Source organism: Acromyrmex echinatior, chromosome 6, assembly GCF_024713525.1.
Source record: "Acromyrmex echinatior isolate Ae372 chromosome 6, ASM2471352v2, whole genome shotgun sequence".
NCBI lineage: Eukaryota > Metazoa > Arthropoda > Insecta > Hymenoptera > Formicidae > Acromyrmex > Acromyrmex echinatior.
This window is the reverse complement of record NC_141857.1, coordinates 14,053,590-14,074,300: the sequence shown is the minus strand read 5'-3', so window position 1 is coordinate 14,074,300 and position 20,711 is coordinate 14,053,590. Positions and strand designations below refer to the sequence as shown.

Below are 20,711 nucleotides of genomic sequence, written 5' to 3'. Positions count from 1 at the left end.
GAATTCTTAGAGCGATGCTAGGATAGGCTCGACGATGTGTCGCTCGTACCACTCGTGCATATCGGTGCAACGATATATCTCGCTGTTCTTTGTAATTATGCTCTTATTAGCACGTTTATCCTTCGTCGCAAACTCGCCATTGAACGCGGTGTTCACTTTTACATTGCCGTGTCTTTCTACAGCGTCTCGCACTCGCTCGAGCATTACATCGCTAGCGTCTTCTAAAAACCGCCGCGGCTCGATGTGATTAGAGTTTATCACCGCACCTGTCAATATATGACTCTCAAACGCGGCATCGATCTCTCGCCAGACAAGAGATCGTTCGTTGTCACTCGCGTATTCGTCACTCGCATACTCGCTACCAATGTGTACGAAACGTCGCTCCAATTCCAACTTTGCACCCGTGAGTCGCGCGATCCTCGCCACCGCGGATTGTCTGTATCCAATGATGAGGCGCGGACGCTTGGCACAACAAAGCTCTTCGAGCTGCTCGATGCATTCGTCGCATCGTTGCAGCCATGAGAAACACTCCACCAGAGTAGCGACCTGGCCGCACTGTTCCAACAGTTCGTGTTCCACTCGCTCGTAGTTTCCATGTCTTTTTTTTTAATGTGTGCATAGTGGACACATGCTGCATGAGAATATAATGTACAAAGATAGTCTGCAATTCGTGCACGACCTGCCATCTAGCCTACCGAAAGAACCGGTCTCATGCACTCTGACGTGATATTGTACTCGTATGAATGAACATATATCTATGAACGTATAAGTATGAACACATATGTATGTATGTATGTATGTATGTACGTATGTATGTATCCAAAAAACGTCAACGCTTCTGTTAAACGTGTCGCGACATGTCCGATCTGACAGTACATCTGACAGTACATATAATGTACATAGGCAGTATATTAGACTTTTTTTCATTCAATCGTAAGCTTCAGTTACGAGCGTTAAGACATGGACCGAATAAAAGAATATATATATTGAAAATCAATCGAGCGAAAGGGATACTGTCCATTGTCGCCAAGTCCGCCAAGTCTACCGCCGAAAGAAAAAGCGAGATATTGGGAATATCCTGGAGAAAAGGCGTTAAAGTCGCCAACGTGCTCATCATCAACGTCATCGATGCCATCGAAATATAAATCATAAAGTATAAGCATTGATAAACTCGCGAACAAAAAATAAAAAAATAAAAAAAAACGACTCAATAAAACGTGTTGCAACAGGTTCGCAATTCTTAGAAAAAGAGGGGAGAGTTATCCCCTCTTCGATTCTAGAAGTTTTATATATATCGCAATTTACGCGGGTGCAATTAGTCTTGCGATATTCGCTTGTACGAACGGTTGAAAAAAAAATGTACTTCGCTGAAGACAGCAACGTACGAAACGAAGAAGAACTGCAATAACATATAAGTTTTAACATTCTATACACAAAAGAAAAAGTTTTTAACATTATGTATATACACAGCATGGAGCATCGCAAGATGCGTTTACTGGGCAGACGTTACGATCTGACGACTACGGGCTACAAATTTTTGAAAATTGGAATCAACATTGGTCCACCGAGTTACGTGGAGATCGCCCTGGGAGATCATCGCGGACATGAACTGCTGCTGTCTCTCGAAACGTGGAAGGATCTCTACGAGCAGCAATGGAATGTTTACAAGATGCTGCGAAACGAATACAAGAACAATTTTATAAGTGTTAGACCGCTAACTGTCAGCGTTTGCATGCTGAACGATGCTACGCTCGTACGTCTCAATTCTTCGACCATACGCATGATGATGACCGAAACGACGCTACGACGTATGTTTGAGTTTGACGAATGTATCGATGTAACGTTCGAACGATTAACCTGACTCGTCGATATGGTTGATGTCAAGTATACGCGATTTTCCAACATCGCGTCCAAAAACGCTATACGCGATAGTGATATCTTTAACAAACATCAGTCGATTGCGAGCTTTAGTTTTTAATACGTAAAAAAGAAATGATATAATAATATGTGAATAAAAAATTTTTTTTGTTCATATCATTATATATATGTATTTTCTTTACTTCCCATTCGTCTATCCATCCATCCATCCATTCTTCCTATATTTCGACGCGCTATAGCGATAACTTTTCGTGACGGCACTTATGATCTAAAGTGTTTTATATACAACTGCCTCCCTATAGATCCTAGGCAGGCTCGCTTCTCAACGGCGAAGATCGAGTCTCAACGTCCTGCTTTGTCCGCGCGCAAGACGTGTTAAGACGTGAGTGATATTTTTTTTTCCCCAACGTGCAACAATATTCTACCATTTAGCGTTAATGATAAAATATTGTTGAACGTTTTCTGTGATTAAGTGAAGTGATAATTTTTTTGTTATGCAGCTATAACATGCAAAAAGAACAAAAAGTTGAGGAGACTGCCTCCTCCTCCTCCTGCTTCTCCTCTTTCTTAGAGGAGATTCAGAATAATATCATAATTGATCTCACTCAATTGCATGTAGATCAATTATTATTCAACCATCTCATCGACAATCTCGATGAGGCTGTGTAGGAAGAGGAATAAGAATTCAGCGAAAGATGAGGAGAAGGAGGAGGAAGAGGAGGAGGAGGAAGAGGAGGCGGTGGAGGAAGAAGAAGAGGAAGAGGACTAAGAATTCAGCGGAGGATGAGGGGGAAGAGGACGGAGAGGGAGAGGGTGTGGAGAAAGTAAGAATATTTTTTTTATTATATAGTTTTTTTTTCTTTCTTTTTTTCTTTAATATTTTGTTCGCATTATAATACTGCCACGCATTTAGGGAGTGGACTCCGCAGTCTGAAACACATTTTTTGGGATAGACGCGAGGTCTGCGGTGATGGCCCAAACACTTTAGGGTGGACGCGGGGTCCGCGGCGGCGGTGGTGGCACTGGTGCCTGCGGCTGAGTGTGAGGTGGCGGCGATGGCGGCAGCGTCTGCGGCGATGGGGTGTTGGGTGGCGGCGGTCCCAATACGTGACATCACAACATACGGCGATACGTATCATCATATCAGTAAACACCGATAGCGCCGGGACTTTCCGCACCTCCCCTCCCTTCCCCGCGCCTACCAGTACTCCCCGCGCCTATGAGTATCCCCCGCGTCCCGCGCCCCCCTCAAAGGACCTGGGTTAGAACCGCCACTATTATACTACTCATATGGCATAGGCTTATGCTTGTGTGTGTGACTAGCGGTCACGTTAGGCCGCCGATTGATGGTTTTAGTCATAAACCATCCCTGAATTGGCATCCTTGACCCGCGTATCGTCTGGCGCGAATGGTTTCTCGCACACGTGACAGTGCGCTGTTGAATTTTTCCCCATTCATCTCGCGTGAAATCTGCCATGGGTACATTAGAAGAAATTAAAGATTGTACACTGTAAGCTAAATTTTTTTCTTTTAATTTTTCCTCGAATCACGCAGTCTTCTATCGCGGCAGAAACGATACATGGATAATGTATCGTCGTAGGAACAATGCACGAAATACTTGATGCTAAACACGTTGTGATGTTGATATGTGTACGTAATCGTTCAGATTCAGTATTTCTATCCACCTTTTCCAATGTGCACTCTAAGTCGGCGTAGACAACGAACGGGACGCGCTCCTTCCTATAATGGTTGTCGAAACTCAGGCATTTGTCGTCCCCGCTCGGGAGTCTTATCGCGCAATTATTCAGTTTTTCATATTCTTCGCTGTGGATCTCCAATTTTGCAGTCGAGCTGAAGTAGTGCAAGTATGAAAAAAACCGCGCATTTATTATTATTATTATTTTACGAATGAATTTTTTACGTACCTATCGTAGGAATATTTCTTGTGTCCATATCTATTGATTTATGAGCTGACTAATCGAGATAGATTCTTAATGAGTACAAAATGTCCCACGTTGTCACTCTCCACGTACAAGAGATTCACATGCTTGCTCCTCTTTCGGTCGGTGAGTCGTATCGGCACAATCCCTTTTTCATTGATGTAGACGTTGATGGAAATGTCATTAAAAATTTCAAATTTCTTAATTTGACGTCATTGGAAATTCGATGTCCGCGAGATTTAGAACCGATGTATAAGATGGATACGAGGATTCTCGATATGCATTTCCTTGGGCTGGGTGTAGATCAGCAACAACAGACCACGCGAAACACGCATTGTCCGTGGTTTGTACGTTGATTATCATTCTCTTTAGCATGATTTCTCGCAGGAGTTTAATATGACATTCCGCGCACAGAGAATTGTGCTTGTTTGCGTTCATCGTTAAATTCAATACGCGATAATGCCCATCCGCTATCGTGTTCCTGAAACTTTTCCAGCTGATAAGGTAGACTCGATAACGCGTGACATGTACTCGTGCAAATCGGTGCATTGATATAATTCCGGGTATAAATTCACAATTCCGGGTAGCGATACCCTTATTCGCGCATTTATCCATGATCTCGCCATTGCAAAAACAGTGTTTATTTTTATAGAGTCATATTGTTTCATTACACTATGCACGCGCTCGAGCACAATTTCGCTCGCGTCTTCAAGGAATCGGCGAGGCTCGATAGATTTAGAGTTTATCATCACGTCCGTCAGAATACGAACGGCTTTCGAACGCCGTTTTGATTTCGCGCCAATGGAGTATCCGGCGCCCACATGCACGAATCTTCCGCACACAGATCCTTCAGATTTTCGAGCCGTGCGATATATGCGATCAGTGATTGTCTGATTGACAATCGCGGGCGTTTGATATAGCTCTGCTCCTCCAGTTCGATAAACTCGTCCCACATGTTGTACTCGTCTATAGTATTAAGCAGGATAGCTTGTTTAATCAAATCACGCTCCATGTTGTCACGCGCTGTCAATTTGACTAATGACGCGGTGCACCTAAATCTTGTCATTTTTATATCATTATATGCGTTATTTATATTAATGATATTACCGCCCAGATATCTCATGAAAAAAATCTTACATTACGCTAACAAAGCAGCTATACTTTGATAAAATTGCAAATATTGCATTTTTGCAGGTGTTGTATCAAATTACATTGATAATGTCATTGACAAAACATGTCGTAACATATTGAATATCCTTGAAAAGTTCTTGCATTACGTTAAACCTAACATGGCTGTCATATATTTGCATATCATGATTAATGATTCAATACTTTATGATTCAACTCATTAAAATACATGATATGGCCAATGTAAAAATACCTTTAAATGATAAATGTCCGTATATGAAACCGTCAACTGTATTTTTTATGCTTGAACTTGAGCAATGTGTCGGGCACATATATTATGAATTGTGCCAATATATAAATAGTGTAAACGAAAGATTTAAATATTTCATAACTTATATACGACAAAACTGCATTACTAACAAATACGATGTGGCAGACATTTTGCGTAAAATTTATGATAAAAATTCAAATATCGAATGCGAAATGATTGTGTACGCTTTAAATATTGTATATGATGCATTACATGAAAAATAAATATATATGTAAATTATCTATTCCAATTGCAATTAATCCTTCTTTTCATTTCTTATCTCTGCGGTATCGCATTATACGAGCATCATCGCTCTCGAGGGTATCATCACGCTCTTACTAAGAGTTCGATTTACACTCTTCGAATCGTTAAAATAAAATATAATATAATATAATATATTAAATAAATATTTGACGTGTTAGAAGAATAAGATGCATAAGAGGAAAAAATGGTAAATATTAATGGTAAATATACATGGTAAGTATAGCGAGATGGGAACTGCGCTCGGCACCCACTAATCCCGCGTGACGTTATCACCGCGACGCGGACGTAATTTTCCGCACATCCCATGCCATTGCCGTCATCTCCATCCCCGCACCATTCTGCCCCGCAACGTCATTCTCCGCGACATTACGCTGTTATCCCACACACCCCCGTGACGTCGTTCCCCTCGCCCTGTGATGTTGCCCTTCGTGATGTCATTTCGCCCCCCCCCCCCGTGACGTTATCCCCCTTGCCCGATGATGTCACCCTTTCTCCTTCCCCCGCGCCGTGGGTACCCCCTGTCCCGCTCCTCACTCCCCCCTCGCAGCTCCTGGATTAGAATCGGTGTACCTGTACTACTAAATATTCTTCTAAAAATGTTCTCTTATAGTTTTCATTTTGACAAGCATGCTGTCTGGGTTATAATTTTAAAGATGAAATATATAGGTTAATCGTTTTGTAAAATGTTTATCATTTCATGAAGGTTTTTTAAATGAAAACGAGAATGAGATGGATTTGATCTTATGTAACATTCCCGTGATAATTCATAATAAAATTCATAATAAAATAATCTAAATTTATTTAATCAATTTCATGATTATGTAATGTCATATTAAAAAATAAACAGTGATCGTCAACCAGTTAGGCTATAAAAGCTCTGATTTTATATTGTATCGAATTTTATTCATCATAGCCAATAACATATTGTAATTATAATTGTATAAATATTGTAAAAACATTAGCTAACTTGTAGGTAAACATTTTAAAACAGTTCTTTTACAGTAAAAAATACTTTTTATAATTGTTTTTATATTGGTTTCATAAATGTTTAATTCGTTTTTTTCAAATTAATCGTTATTTTCAACGTTTCCTATACTTATAATGTATTAAAAACGTTAACTTATAACCGTTACTCAATGTTACTCGAAAAACGATTTTTTAACATTTTTTAACGTTTTTGTTCTACTTGAGTAATGATGTCAATAATACATAAATTGTCTGTACATACTCGTATAGAAAATTGTTAGGGATAGCTCTACATAACATGAGGCCCTGATCATTATTTATTGGAGATGCCATAAGAAATATTTTTTCTTATTTTAACTAAAAAAAACTAAAAAAACTAATAAGGTTCCAATCATAATTTATTAGGGATGTCATAAGTAAGACTTCTTTATTTATATTTGATAAGGCCCTCATCGGGATTTGATAGGGATGCATCAACTTTATAAATATTTATTTATTAGGGCTAACTTATAAGGAAAGGATTTATTAGAGATGCCAAGCAGTAATATATGTGCTATATATGACAGATTTTCTAACCTATAAACAGTTGTTAACTTTAAATTAACTCTCAGTACATACATTTCAAAAAAGTCCCTATCTTTTTTTTTTTTTTTTTTTATAACGGAGGGGAAATGCCTGACGCATACCCCGAGCCTCGGGGGAGAGCCCGGGGTTATGTGGGACTTGCATCCACTAAAACCCCTCCGAGTGTCCTTACCTGGCCTTGCATGAGGGACTCCCAGGAACACGTGCAGCATACTTCTGGGAGTCCCTCACGCCAGTCGGCTTATTGCCGACTTCTATTCCCGCCCGGGGATTTTTATGGCATCGTCTGAGAGACGACGTGACCCCGGGCGGTGCTTGGCACCTTCGACTTTATTCGGGCGCTGAGGGGACACCACCCCCTGCGCCCGCCGCCCCGGAAAAAGTCCCTATCTACCCACATCCGAGTATATGTAACCCCGTGTTTTCTTTTGCTTGTATCTCAGATTGTAGTGCATCGATTTTAACTAACTTTTTTTTAATCGTACGTTTGAAGCTGAAACAAAAAATTTTTTAGCTAGAAAGTCGTAGCACAAAAGATATTTTGCAATAAGTGAATAGGGATCGGAAAAAACGTGAAAAAAAAATGAATTTTTTTCAAAATCTCATCTTTTTGTCAAAAATAAATGAAAAACGATTTTATTAGTGATGATTTTATTAGCTAATGAGTTGAACTTTAAGAAACTAAAAGCGTTTTTACGATTTGTTATAAAAACAATATTTTTTTACAAAGTGAAAATGAGTGATTTTTACTATATTTTTTTACTTCGGTTCGATTCAATGTTCTCGATGTCACAGTCCTCAATGTCGAGTAGTGAGAGCGTAATTATGTTTAGGCCTTCGCCCTCACAATTATAACAAGTTCATTCGCTATCTCCGGCACTAATAATACAACGAGAATGTACATAGAAAACATTTTGGATGACCGCTCACGCGGTCGATACTTTTAGCGTCCGCACTATTTCATGCGCCTGGAGGGCGCGGCGTCTTGCTGCGGCCTCCGTCGGCTTCTGCCAGAAAGCCTCCGCTATCGCGTGGTATTCTTATGAGATAATTTCATTTTATCGGGGTGGACAACACGCGTTTTGTTCAATTTCTAATCTAACATTATTATTTCCTAGAGTATCAATCACATTAAACGGGCCCACGTATTGGTTATCTAATTTTCCCTTTGTAGGTTCTTTTAGCAAGTATACATTATCGCCTACCCCGAATGTCCGTAGTCTCGCTTAGTCATAATACTGTTTAGACTTACTTTTCGCTTGTATTAGGTTCTCTTGAGCGATGGTTTACGTATCTCTAAGCTTATGAAATAAATCGATAAGATACTGCTGGTACGTTTCATTCGCGATGTGGTTGAGAGGCGGTTCGCTCGACGGGAACTCGGCTATCTTGCCGAATACTAACTCGTAGGGTGTAAAGCGTGTATCCTCGTGGACGCTCGAGTTATATAAAAATGACACGAGCCTTAAGTACTCGTTCCAATTATCCCTCTTTACGAATTATTTCAGTATTCCCAGAGGACGTGATGCGATCTTTCTATCGACCCGTTCGACTGCGGTCTATAGGCAGCAGTACGGCACTACTTTATGCGGAATCTCCTGACCATGTATTTCATAAGAGAGTAAAATTGATCCCTTGGTCGGTCAGGACGACCTTTGGAGCACCGAAAGTGCATATCAACTCTGTTATGAACGCGTCGACTACTCGGGTGGTTCATTTGTGCCAATGGAATCGCTAGGGAATATTTAATTAGGAGGTCTTGTATTATGAGAATGTAACTGCCCGTCCCTTGTCGTGGACAGAAAGCTCATAATATCCATCGATATTTTTTCAAAAACTGTCCCTGGGATGTCAGTCAGAATCATGGGCTGTCAAGTTTTTAATCGTGCTAATTTATTTACCTAACATTTCCTACAGTCGTGAATTTTTGGACATCTTCTTTTAACCGAGACCAAAAGTATATGAAGATAAAGTTTATAAATTACAGAGGCCTATATATGGTCTGATTTTAGCAGTCAGATCAAGTTGCGAATAGTACCAAATACTCGATAATTTCATTACTAATAATAGTGATAAATGTACACAAGCTGATCCATGTGTATATGTATTTGATGAAAAAGAAAATCGAGTCATTCTCGTTTTATATGTTGACGATTTAATTCTTGCTTCAAGAAAAATGGAAAGACTTAATGAAGTAAAGGCAAAACTACAGTTCTGTATTCAAAATGACTGACCTCGGTCTCATTAGCAATATCCTTGGAATAAAGGTCCAAAGGGGAAAGGATCAACAGGTTCTATACATCTTTCTCAAGAAACATATGTTAAAGAGTTATTAACAAAATTCTCCATGAGCGATGCAACGACCATCTCAACACCGATCGAACTAAATACTAAGATCACTAAAGATATGTGTCCATCGTCAGAAGAAGAAAAATTAAACATGCAGCAAAAACTATATAGAATTGATCGGCGGCTTAATTTATTTGACTAACGCAACTCGTCCGGATATTGCATTTGCTGCAAGTCTATTGAGCCGTTTTTGTGCCAACCCTGGTGAAATGCATTGGCAATTAGCGAAAAGATTGCTAAGATATTTAAAAGGTACACTTCACTATGGAATTACCTATACAAAAGATAAGGAGAACTTAACTGCATACACGGATTCAGATTGGGCAGGAGACATGGTTAACAGGAAATCGTACAGGTAACTTACTCGTACTAGCTGGAGGTCCAGTCAGCTGGAAATCAGTGAAGCAAACATCAATTGCTTTATCAACCATGGAGACGGAATATATGGCTTTAGCTGAAGTCTCAAAGGAAGTAGTATACATAAAAAGACTCTTATATAAGTTTTTCTAACTAGGTGTTACGTCCAAACCCTTAAAAATTTGGTCAAGGAGACAATGAGGGAGAATGGAGAGGGTGTGAAAGGACGGTTAGACTCAATTTCACAGGTATACATGCGGAGGCGAACACCTGTGAGTCGTACGCAGTCCCGAAATATGGGTCAACGTCCGAAGGGACGCTATGACACCTATTCCGCTGGACAGTGCGAACGTCGGTCCTACTTTTTTGGTCAAGGAACTTAATCCTTTTGACTCGGGACTGGACCTCGTGCGATCTTAGATATTCAAAGGAAGTGAATGCGAGAGGTGATGTCAATAAAAGACAGGGAAATACCTTAAATTACATTTATTAATAAAATGAAAAAATAATGAAACAAAGGAATTTTATACATAAAAAAACTTCTCTTTACATAAAAAAAATATATACTATAGCTTATGGATGTATGCGTGCGTACGTGCGTGCGTGCGTGCGTGCGTGCGTGCGTGCGTGCGTGCGTGTGTGTGTGTGTATATGTGGAAGGAGAAAGGATTAACGGGTATGGGAGGAGAGGAAAGTGTTGCAGGAGCACATCGGGATGAGGTGCTTGTAAAGGACAGTATAAGGTGTGGGATTTCCGGGGATGTATACAATAATCAATCTATCCCCTTCGTAGGAGGGGGACGTATAGAACCGGAATATCCGATCCCAATCGATCGGCTCGGGATTCAGTTGAAATGGGAGGGGAGTTGATCCAAAGGAGGAAGAGGGAGTAGGAATCCTTCTTCGTGAGGAGGAGGGGGAGAGAATTGTTCCTCGAGAGGAGGAGGAGAATAACCAAGGATTTATTGGATAGCGAAATCGATAACAGGAGGAGAGGTGAGATCTAATGATTGTGTTGATGAGTAGGAGATTTCTACGAATTATTCGCCAGTCGATTGTGGCGGCGCGATTGTGGGTAGCCCTAGGGAACGGTTCCGCCTACTCCTCCGGTTATAGGGGGATCATCCGCGTTTCTTGATGGTACGCATTACGAACCGAAGGGTTAAAATTGAAGCGCTCGTTGGAAACGCGTGTATATGTATTCATGCACAATGACTGGGTTTTTCCATGCGAAGAAACGCGGGGGTGGACTGGAAATAAATACGACTTACTATTAGCTGTCCCCAAGATATCGGGTAGGTTCCGGACGATGACTCGTCGAAGGAGGTCCGTCGTCCGCGAAGAGCGGGTAGTCGCCGTGGGATATGGCTGGTGACTCCAGTTGCGATTTAGTTATAAGTTCGCACTCGGGATCGCGAACTGGTGTGATTAGCGCGAGTTCCAATAATTATCGGATCGGCCGAAACAATGAGTAACTGAGCGCGAACTTCACTAACGTGGACCGGGTGATTTGAAATTTCGTACTGACTGACGTGGACCGAGTGATTTCAAATTCTGTACTGACGCTCTGCGCTTCCGCGGGACCTCTATTTATATTCCGAAAAAAGAGCGTTGTGTTCTTTGTCTAGGATGCAAAAGTTGCAATGTCACGCGAGATTTATGATTTTTATAGCGTCCTATCATTGTTGATCTAAACACATCGTTAGAGTAGTTTCGAGAAGAAGAGAAAGCGATTTACGGTTTTCCTTGAAGATCCAAGATTGCTCCGAGACGGATGACGAATTCTGTTATTCTCGCGGAAAATACGGCGGAAAATAGGTAAACAAATGGTTACCGTGAACAAATATAAGATTTGCATGCAGGGCTATCATTGTTTGATTTTAGATAATGCTCCCGTGGAAATTATCCTATGCGTTTTATCATTTTTTAAGTGCCACGTGGCGCCTGTTTTTCTAAAATGAAATTGTTAGTCAGTCTCGGATGACAAAGCCTAGATTTTTTCTATTGCATGACTTCAGTGCATTTATAATGTCTTTTGCAATCTTGTCTCTTTTAGGGCCTACATTAAGGTTGTTATTCCTTCCGGGCATTGATTGGCATTTACGACTTTTCGCGGAGCCTGTCCGGTCCTTCTTTTCAATTCTGTCAGACCGTTATCAAAAGGCTCCGCTCGAGTCTCGCAGACGCCAACCATAGTCGCGACGTGGAGCCGAAGAAAAAAATCGTGGCGTCTGTAGGACGTAATATATGTAAAAGTTCCTATAACCATTTTTTGTGACAATCAGAGTGATAGAATTGTCAAAAAATATTTTATAAACGTAGCAAACACAGATACAGGGTCCATTATAAAAGTAATGCGCATTTTCTGGGAAAAATAGATTTATTAATCATAGCGGTACAAATGCTCAAAATTCTTCAAAATACTCTCCCCCTGAATCAATACACTTGCGGAGACGTATCTGCCACGCCTGGAAGGCACGCTGAAACTCCTCGACGGGAATGTCTCTTAGGAACGTTGTAACATGCTTTTGGATGTTTTCCACGGACTCCCAATGCTTTCCTTTCAGCTCTCTCTTCAGACGGGGAAACAAAAAAAAGTTGCACGGAGCCAAGTCGGGACTGTAAGGGGGACCACCGGGGTGTTGCTCCGGGCCAGGTAGTTGGCAACGATGAAGGCCGTGTGGCTGGGGGCATTGTCATGGTGGAGCTTGATCGCGGCACAAGCTTCGCGCAAACTTTGCGCATTTGCAGATTCTCCGTCACTATCCCATGTACCGCAAATGTGGACATGTTTAGGGTGTCAGCGATGTACTGGATGCTCAATCGACGGTCGGAACGCAAAACTTCGCACACACGATTCACGTTTTCGTCGGTTCTGGCCGTTGTTGGGCGTCCAGAACGGGGTTCGTCGGCGACCTCCTCCCGGCCCTCCTTGAACGCCTTGTGCCACTTCTCGGACTGTGACCTTGAAATGCAGTCGTCCTTGAAGGCCTTTTGAAGCATCTGGAATGTTTCGGTTGCATTTTTTCCAAGTCGCACGCAAAACTTGATGGCGTATCGTTGTTCAAGCGAACGCTCCATCACGCCGTGTTACAAAGTCGAAAAACACACTTCACGCGGAGGCACGTCTTTCCACTCAGACTGCTCGGAGCAAACTGGCGACCGGCTGCCTTGGAAGGGCAGACCCCCCACCACATTTCCCGACCCATTTTACCCCGCTGCGATGGATATTCGCGTCACAATAAAATCATGCGCATTACTTTCATAATGGACCATGTATTAAGTTCCATTATATGAGATTAGTTAATTAAAAGGAAGTAATAATAAGGTATTTAATAACTGACCAGATGCCTGCAAATGTGTTAACTAAAGCACTGTCAAAAGTTAAGCGTAATGAATGTATAAATATGTTAAAGTTAAGTCAAGTTAAAGCTATATCATAAGTACGCTTTTTATATGATAGTACGCACGCTCCGATAGGAGGAGTGTTGGATAGAGAGAAGAATCGTTGCGCGCTTTAGTTAGAGACTTTTAGGTGCATTCAGTATTATGGCGATTGAGCGCTGCTTGTCTTTTCGTTTCGGTGTACGCGCTGTACTTCTTCTTCTTTATCCGTTCGTCCGAACAGTTAGGCACGCTTGTATTATACCCATTTTTATTTGTGTAAATTAAACCGTATATTTCCTCAAGTACATCTAAAGAGTATTTGTGTATTCTTCTGGCCCCGTCCAAGACATGTTTGCAAAACCCCTCAAATTCTCTAACAGAAAGCACATAGGTATGCTTTATCGTCGCGGTTCGTTACAATATCCCCTAAAAGAATGTCGTGTGGATTTAATCGAGGCACATAGCCCGTTTGTGCGCCAGCATTTATTACGTTTACGTAGAGAACGACATTTGAAACGTGCAGGGATTTTGAATGTCTCCCTTCCGATAAAAGGAAATGATGCATTGCCTCAATAAACTGTTTGTTCTGCGAAATTTATTTTCCCGGTACCGCGAAGGAAGTCGGCTCCTAAGATGCCGTCCCATGATATTGGGAAGTCATCGGCAACTACATGCATTTTTATTTTCGCTCGGCAATGCTGGCCATTGTTGAATCCAAGATTTTCACCTAGCTATTTGTGATTCCGGTCAGACGTAGGAGATTACGGGTATCAACAGGTGTATCGCGACTTAGTTTATTTTGTTTTATTAGATTCGGCACCCGTATCGATAATGAATGCGACATCTTTCCTGAATTGCTCACCGCAAACATTAATGGTTGGGGCGTGAAAAAAATCTTTCATTCGGAGGATCCCGATTTGGGCTCCTCTTCCGGGAAGAATTTGTTTCGATGGATCGTACCGGACACGTTGGCAGCCTTGTTCGAGGTCCGGATGACTCGAGAAGCCTGCTTCGTTTTCCTGACGCACGTTATTGTATTGCCGCTTTGGACAATCCTGAATTTTGTGCCCAGAATTCTTACAATAACGACACCACGTTTCCGGCGATGCCTCACGGGATCTCATAGAAACGTTCATAGAATGGAAGCGATGTGGCACGGTAGGACCTTGCGATTCCGCGTTGCGATCTAGTGTGGTCGACGCGGCACGATAACGAGTGCCATGAGGGATGCTCGTGGCCAGCGATTCAGCTATAATTACCTGTCTACTCGCCTTCGTCGTTCCTGTTTTTCCCTCTTCGTAAGGGCCTTCGCGGCGGCGAACGCGTCGAAGGGGTGGGAGAGTACTCGGGGCCCATCTAGATGCGATATAGAGAGGGTGACCCATCACAGAAAGCGCGGGTCGTTAGCTCATCAACCTGCAGTTATTCCGGAGCTTACGGTGCCACGCGCAATTGTTGTAAGGAGGACGTTATATCTATCAAACAACGGCAATCGGTAGCCTCACGGAGCGAGATTTTTGGAACACAGGTCAGCTGCAGGATCGTTCGGTAATGAAGATTTCGGAATGTCTGAGAATCGTTGTCCCGCGGGGATACTCGGACTAGGCGAGACATCGCGCCTAGTGTTTAATTCCCGACGGAGTGCCGCCAGCTCACGCGTCAGCTCGTCCCTCAGAGTGTTAAATGCGTCATTATTTCCGCGAGTTTCGCTGCCGACATCTTGTCTCACGATCTAAGGTTTCCCGTTCCAAAGCGCTGCGCTCAGTGTACAAACGCTCTTTCTCCGCCGCACACTCCCTTTCCACAATTACGCGTTCCCTCTCGAGCGCGGTTGTCTGATTTCGCAACCGCTTGGCCAATGCCTGACGCAACGTCTCTAACTCCTCCTCGTTAAGCATTCGCCCTCATGACCTTTCTTCCCTCGAGTGTTCATGATGCAAGGTTAATGTGGTCTAATGAGAATCCGACGCGCGATCGTCGTAGAGGGAAACTCATATATGATATCGGTACTCTCACAAAATGGCGCGGGGGCGTTTTACCGAATAATCCCACCGCTGTCACCAGTTTGTCACGTCGAGTATGCTGCAACTAGTTATATGGCGAGTTAATGACTAATCCCATTGGCTCGTATAGTTTGGGTTAGACAAGACGTTTAGAGCAATAATCTGAAAAATTCTACCACACTTGTCGAACCAATGCGGCAGACCGAGTTGGAGATTGTGTCGCATGGCGCGGTAATAAGCGACTTACATGTGAGCGGGTTCCAAATCAAAACACGTTTTGCAGAGAATCTCCTGACTTTTACGGTTCAGCTGTATGCGAGAGATTACACAGATTGAGCTAGCGAACCAAATGCAATAAAATTCGTCGCGCACGATATTTCCACGCGCACGAGATGTCCCAGCGCGCGGGCACATGGCAAGAAAGCATAACTCGCGGGCGTCGCCTACACTGAAGCAATGGTGTCACGTGGACACCCGTGTCGCGGCGCAATCGGTAACGTGCACTAGGTAGTTAACGAAACGATAGCGTGGTGGCGTGCTCATGACGTGAATGCTCGCGGCTCGTGACATACTATATGAGTCGACACAATGTCGTTATCATAGTGTTGCGATGATTTGCGTCCCCGCTCCCGTGGTTCATCGACGTGGCACAGCGGGTAAACCTCGAGTCCTCTTTGTCCGTTGCAGTGCGTTCTTATTGTATGTTAAGGATAGGCAGAAGGATGGGGGGACGGCAGAGGCGCAAAATATTCCTCAAGTCTCTACTACACATACATATATATAATATATATATATGTATATATTTAAGTATTTAATTATTTCAAATCGTAAGACACTGATTACAAAATGGTTATACTCGTACTTTAAATGTTCGCAAGTTAGTATTATCTGAGATGGCTAGGAGCCGTATATACGTAATATAAGTATGAATAACTTACATATATTTATGGAGACAAAAATTATAAAGTTAATCGTTTTAGCCTATTAACTACTCAGAAAATTCGCTAGAATATGCAATGGTATAATAGTGACTAATGCTATGAGATCGATGGTAAAAATGTAATTCAGTCTTAAGAGTATATTACTTGTAAAATAATTCTAATGAGATGATAGAATGATTGATACGATTTGTTGATTGGAATTTGCGGCTCCCTATAGGATTCGCAATTATGTTCTTGCAAAAAAAAACTCTTTATTTTTTATTTTTTTCAAAATACACTTTATTGATTCGCAACAATTTATTTTTAAATGCGACCGGTCTCGCAGTACTCAATGGACTGCCTTACTTAGTCCAAACGCTCTCTACTTAAAGGCTTTGGAAATACTGCTGGAAAATTCGAGTTGTTAAACGGATACTTTCTCCATTTTTAAAAAGTCTTATTTCTAATTCTTATCCTAAAGAGCCTTTGTCCATAAATAAATGGTCATAAAAAAAAACATAAGGAAAATAAAGAAAAGGTTGTATTTCTAATGCTTTCTTATCCTAAAGTTAAATTCTAACATATGGACAATGGTCACACTTCTCTCCTTATATAAAATTTGATGTATTTTCAAATTTTATTTCTAACCAAACGTCTTAGTACTTCTGAATCTAATATGTCTAACTCATGGCTAGTAACTGGAGCGCAGGCTATATAATGTTGTGTTGGAGTACGATTTCAAAACTATTTGATAATAATAATTTCCGAATAATTGCTTAAGTAAATTTAAAATTTATTATATTTGAGAAAAGACCGGTCTTATAAAGAAATATAAACGGAACAGAGCCAAGAGCTATATATCCTGCCATATGAAAATACTACATAAATTTCTCCATCCAAGTTGTAGTTCTTTTATGTTCTGCAATTCGATCCGAATCCGATCTAAATTGTTTAATTCGTTTAAACTTTTTCCCAAAGTCTGTAAGTGTTCAGGATTAATATGAACTTCTGTTATTGGATCCAATAGTATGTCGGTCAGTTGGTGCTTTATAAATGTCTTATTGATAGTCTTTTGATTTATTAAGCGAATGGTTTTATGAACTTCAATCCTGTCTTTGAGCAAATTTTCTAGTGTCAGGGTTGCAGTATCGAAAATTGCTGTACAATCCGGTTCTAGATGGAGTATAAAATTTTGATGAATTTGCGCGTGACGGGGTATTTTGTCAGAACAGAGTATATGTTCTTCTCTCGGCGCAATTCCAATCCAGTCTTGATCCGTATAAAGTTGTATCTAGAGCATATTTTGTATCTGTATATATTTAGTCGTATATATTTCGGTATCACGTTTTGTAATTATTTCTAAGACAATTATCTTTTATTCTTACTTTATAATCTATGTTCGCTTCAATAACTGATATTGTCCGAGTTTTTTAGCTGTATTTAATTCTAGCTCGCTAATCGGCATAAACATAATTCTAAAAGAGTCTAATAATATAAGCTTTTAAGTTATATCTACAATTGACTGTCTTAACCAACTGTGTCTAGAAAGTGAGAGTTATTACTCTAATTAATTCTAAATTTTTATTTTTTATTAAGGGAATTAAAAATTGAATAAACAATCGTTTTTGTGTTAAAGCTATTGATATATCACTTATATCTATAAGAGTGATGTAATGTACTTTCTATCGGTACAGCGAAATTGTCTATATGTTTATGCTTCCTGAAAATGTTAAATAATTCTTTAGGTGATAAAACATATGGTTTGATAATTCCATGTTTTCCATCAATGATAAGCTCTTCTATTTTTCGAATATCATCTGTTAGTTTTTGTAACTCGTCATCCAAATTTAATAATGCCTCATCTATCCGAATATTAGCTTCGTTAGCTTTAGACAAGTCTCTAATACGATTAAACTTCATTTAAATTTCTTATCGTGGCTGGAGTAATTTCGATAGCTTTTCCACTACTTTTAAGTATAATATTAGTTTGATTCTTTACATACTGAACAATATTTTTTTGATCGGCATACAATTTATCTAATTCGTTATTATAATAACTCGCATACGTGTCAGCTAAAGTTCCAAATAACGTTTTACTTATGATTTCTTTTACGAAGTCGAATAATCCACGTTTAGTTTTCATCTTTCTTCGAAGTCCCGCCAAATATAACGTATTGTCTAAATCGCTGGTTATTTCATTAAGTCGCTTTAATCGCAACGGTGTTTAGAGGAACAATCTAATTTTCTTCATTAAACAACTTAAGAAAACATTTTTGATATAAATTCGTATACGCAACACTAAGCACATCATAACTTTTCTCTAAATTCGTTAAATCATAACCTATCACTATCTTCTACTGTTTATGGTACAGTTTAATTTTGTTTAACGTTTCAAAGTAAATGACTTCTCGTTGTCATCCAGTTGTGTAATAATATATTTTCCTATCTCTTTCCTGGAGAATCAATAGAAGAAGGATTGGAATAACTCGTTTCGAATTCATTTTGTTCACCTGTAATAAAAGGCTTAATATTATTCCTGTGATACTATTTAATTTCTGTGTTTTCGCGAACATGATAAGTTATGAATTTGTCATGTCGAATCACAAGAAATGGGCCTTCCGCTGAGATTCGAATGATTTAGTATTGAAGTTCTTCACAAGTATCAGATCATTATTTTCTATTGGAGTATAGGATTTAGTAGGGAAGTTGGAATCTTGATAATCACGTATGTTTCTACATGCCTCTTATAATTTATTTTCATGCTGTATATGCAGATCGTCTATTTGCTTTTGGAGGAATAATCTATCATCTTCTTCGCTGAAGATGTGATTAGGTTCCCTGCCAAATTGTAACTCGTAGAGTGTGTATCATGTATTCTTCTTTACCGTACAATTATATGTGAGCATTGCCTGGAGCAGTATCATGTCCTATTGCTCTTGTTCTTTCATATAATACCTTATATATTCTGTAAGAATAATGTGTGACCTATTTTCGTTTTTACCGTTTGATTGTGGATGGTAAACTGACGTGAGCGTATGTTTGACATGTAATTGATCGCAAAGTGTTTTGAATTCATTCGAAGTAAATTCCAGAGTGTTGCCTGATAGGAATTCTTTGAGTTTGTCAAAATATCTAAGCCAAGAATACCAGAGTGCCGTAATAATGCGGTCGATTTATCTGTAATAGGTTAATATGTATCGTGTAAGATAATCTTGTACGACCAAAATATAACGATTTCCCCTATTTGTCAACTCAAATGGTCACATGATAAAAGATATTTATAGATATCTTTTCATTAGGAGCTCGAGAGATATCCGGAGAGGAATATATATTGTATGAAGTTTTTGAGTATCTGGTTTGTTGAATTGATGACATGATTCACATTTATTAATAAATTCTTTAACGTCAATGATTATATTAAGTGTTGGAATTAATTCGTAGCGTTTTACAAGTGATGGGAAGTACTTTCATTAATGTATTTTTTAATGCTCATGTGAAATAAATAACATTCTTTCATTAAAAAACGCTACGAATTAATTCCAACACCTAATATTTTAATTGTATTTTTGTTTAATTCTTTGAAGTGTTTTCTCTACTAAATAATGTCCGTCTAAGATTCTAGAATACGCGTCTGAAATAATGTCCTTTTTATTTAATATTTTGAAAATTTAGAGATATCTCTATCTCTCTCTCTCTCTCTCTCTCTCTCTATATATATATATATATATATATATATATATATATATATATATATATGTATAGCTCTTCTCCGAGAGAGTATTCATCAATAACCGAAATTAATTTGGTAATCTCTTTTTGGTAATCTCTTTCATGTTACATTTACGCGTTGATCGTTTTCCGTTAGAAAATCATGTAATTGAATACCAAATTGTCTGTGAATAGTATGAGGGGAAATATAAATCTCATTATCCCTTGTAATTTCAAGAAGAGTTTCAATAAAAAGGATCATTTTGTTAGATTGTCGTCCAACTTGATTTTTAACTATTATTTGTCTTTGTATTTTAGGTTTGGATCGAGAGGAAGATTCCTCCGATGGATTAGCGAGAGGCTTAGTTGCTGGATTTATTTTTTGTGAGAGTCGCTCTTCGATTATAATTTTTGTTTTTGACTGTAGGTCATGTATAGAAATAAGAATGTCAATAGAGTCCTGAATTTTTTTGTCAATAGGTCCAACAAAATTCAACGTCCGTTTATCAGGATATCAGGATTTTTAAGTCTTGAAGAATTGATAGGATCAAAATTCAGAGATTTTCCGGGAAAACAAATTTTGGATCTATATTTTTCCATCCTGGGATTGGATCTTTATTCTTAAAGGAAATTTTAATAAATTTTATTTTGATTAAATCCGAAAGCATATGTTGAATATCTTCGTTTGTAACATATGAGTCAATCGCGTTAACCGAAACTTGTAAAAGAGCATCAGCGTTTGTATTTGTTTTTTCCGATTTATAAACTATCTCGTATTCGAACTCTTCTAATTTTAATCTCCATCTTATTAATCTTGAATTCGGATCTTTTACATTCATCAGCCAAATTAAAGATTTATGATCGGTTACAATTTTGAATTCTCTCCCGTATAAGTATTGTCTGAAATGTTTGGCTG

General features: G+C 39.7%; 1 protein-coding gene and 1 pseudogene across 1 annotated transcript; one reads left to right on the top strand and one right to left on the bottom strand.

Moving 5' to 3' along the window:
• The first annotated feature begins 377 nt into the window (after positions 1-377).
• LOC147909517 (uncharacterized) lies at positions 378-2,183 on the top strand. The gene has a single exon (XM_087406861.1). The coding sequence runs from the start codon at positions 1,457-1,459 to the stop codon at positions 1,859-1,861; it is 405 nt and encodes a 134-aa protein (XP_087262987.1). The 5' UTR covers positions 378-1,456; the 3' UTR covers positions 1,862-2,183.
• A 6,728-nt stretch (positions 2,184-8,911) lies between these two features.
• On the bottom strand, positions 8,912-19,507 carry LOC147909516 (uncharacterized; annotated as a pseudogene).
• Between the last annotated feature and the right edge of the window lie 1,204 nt (positions 19,508-20,711).

Bases quoted from the DNA above. Each gene is read 5' to 3' on its own strand.
- LOC147909517 (XM_087406861.1), top strand. From the start codon at position 1,457: ATGTATATACACAGCATGGAGCATCGCAAGATGCGTTTACTGGGCAGA.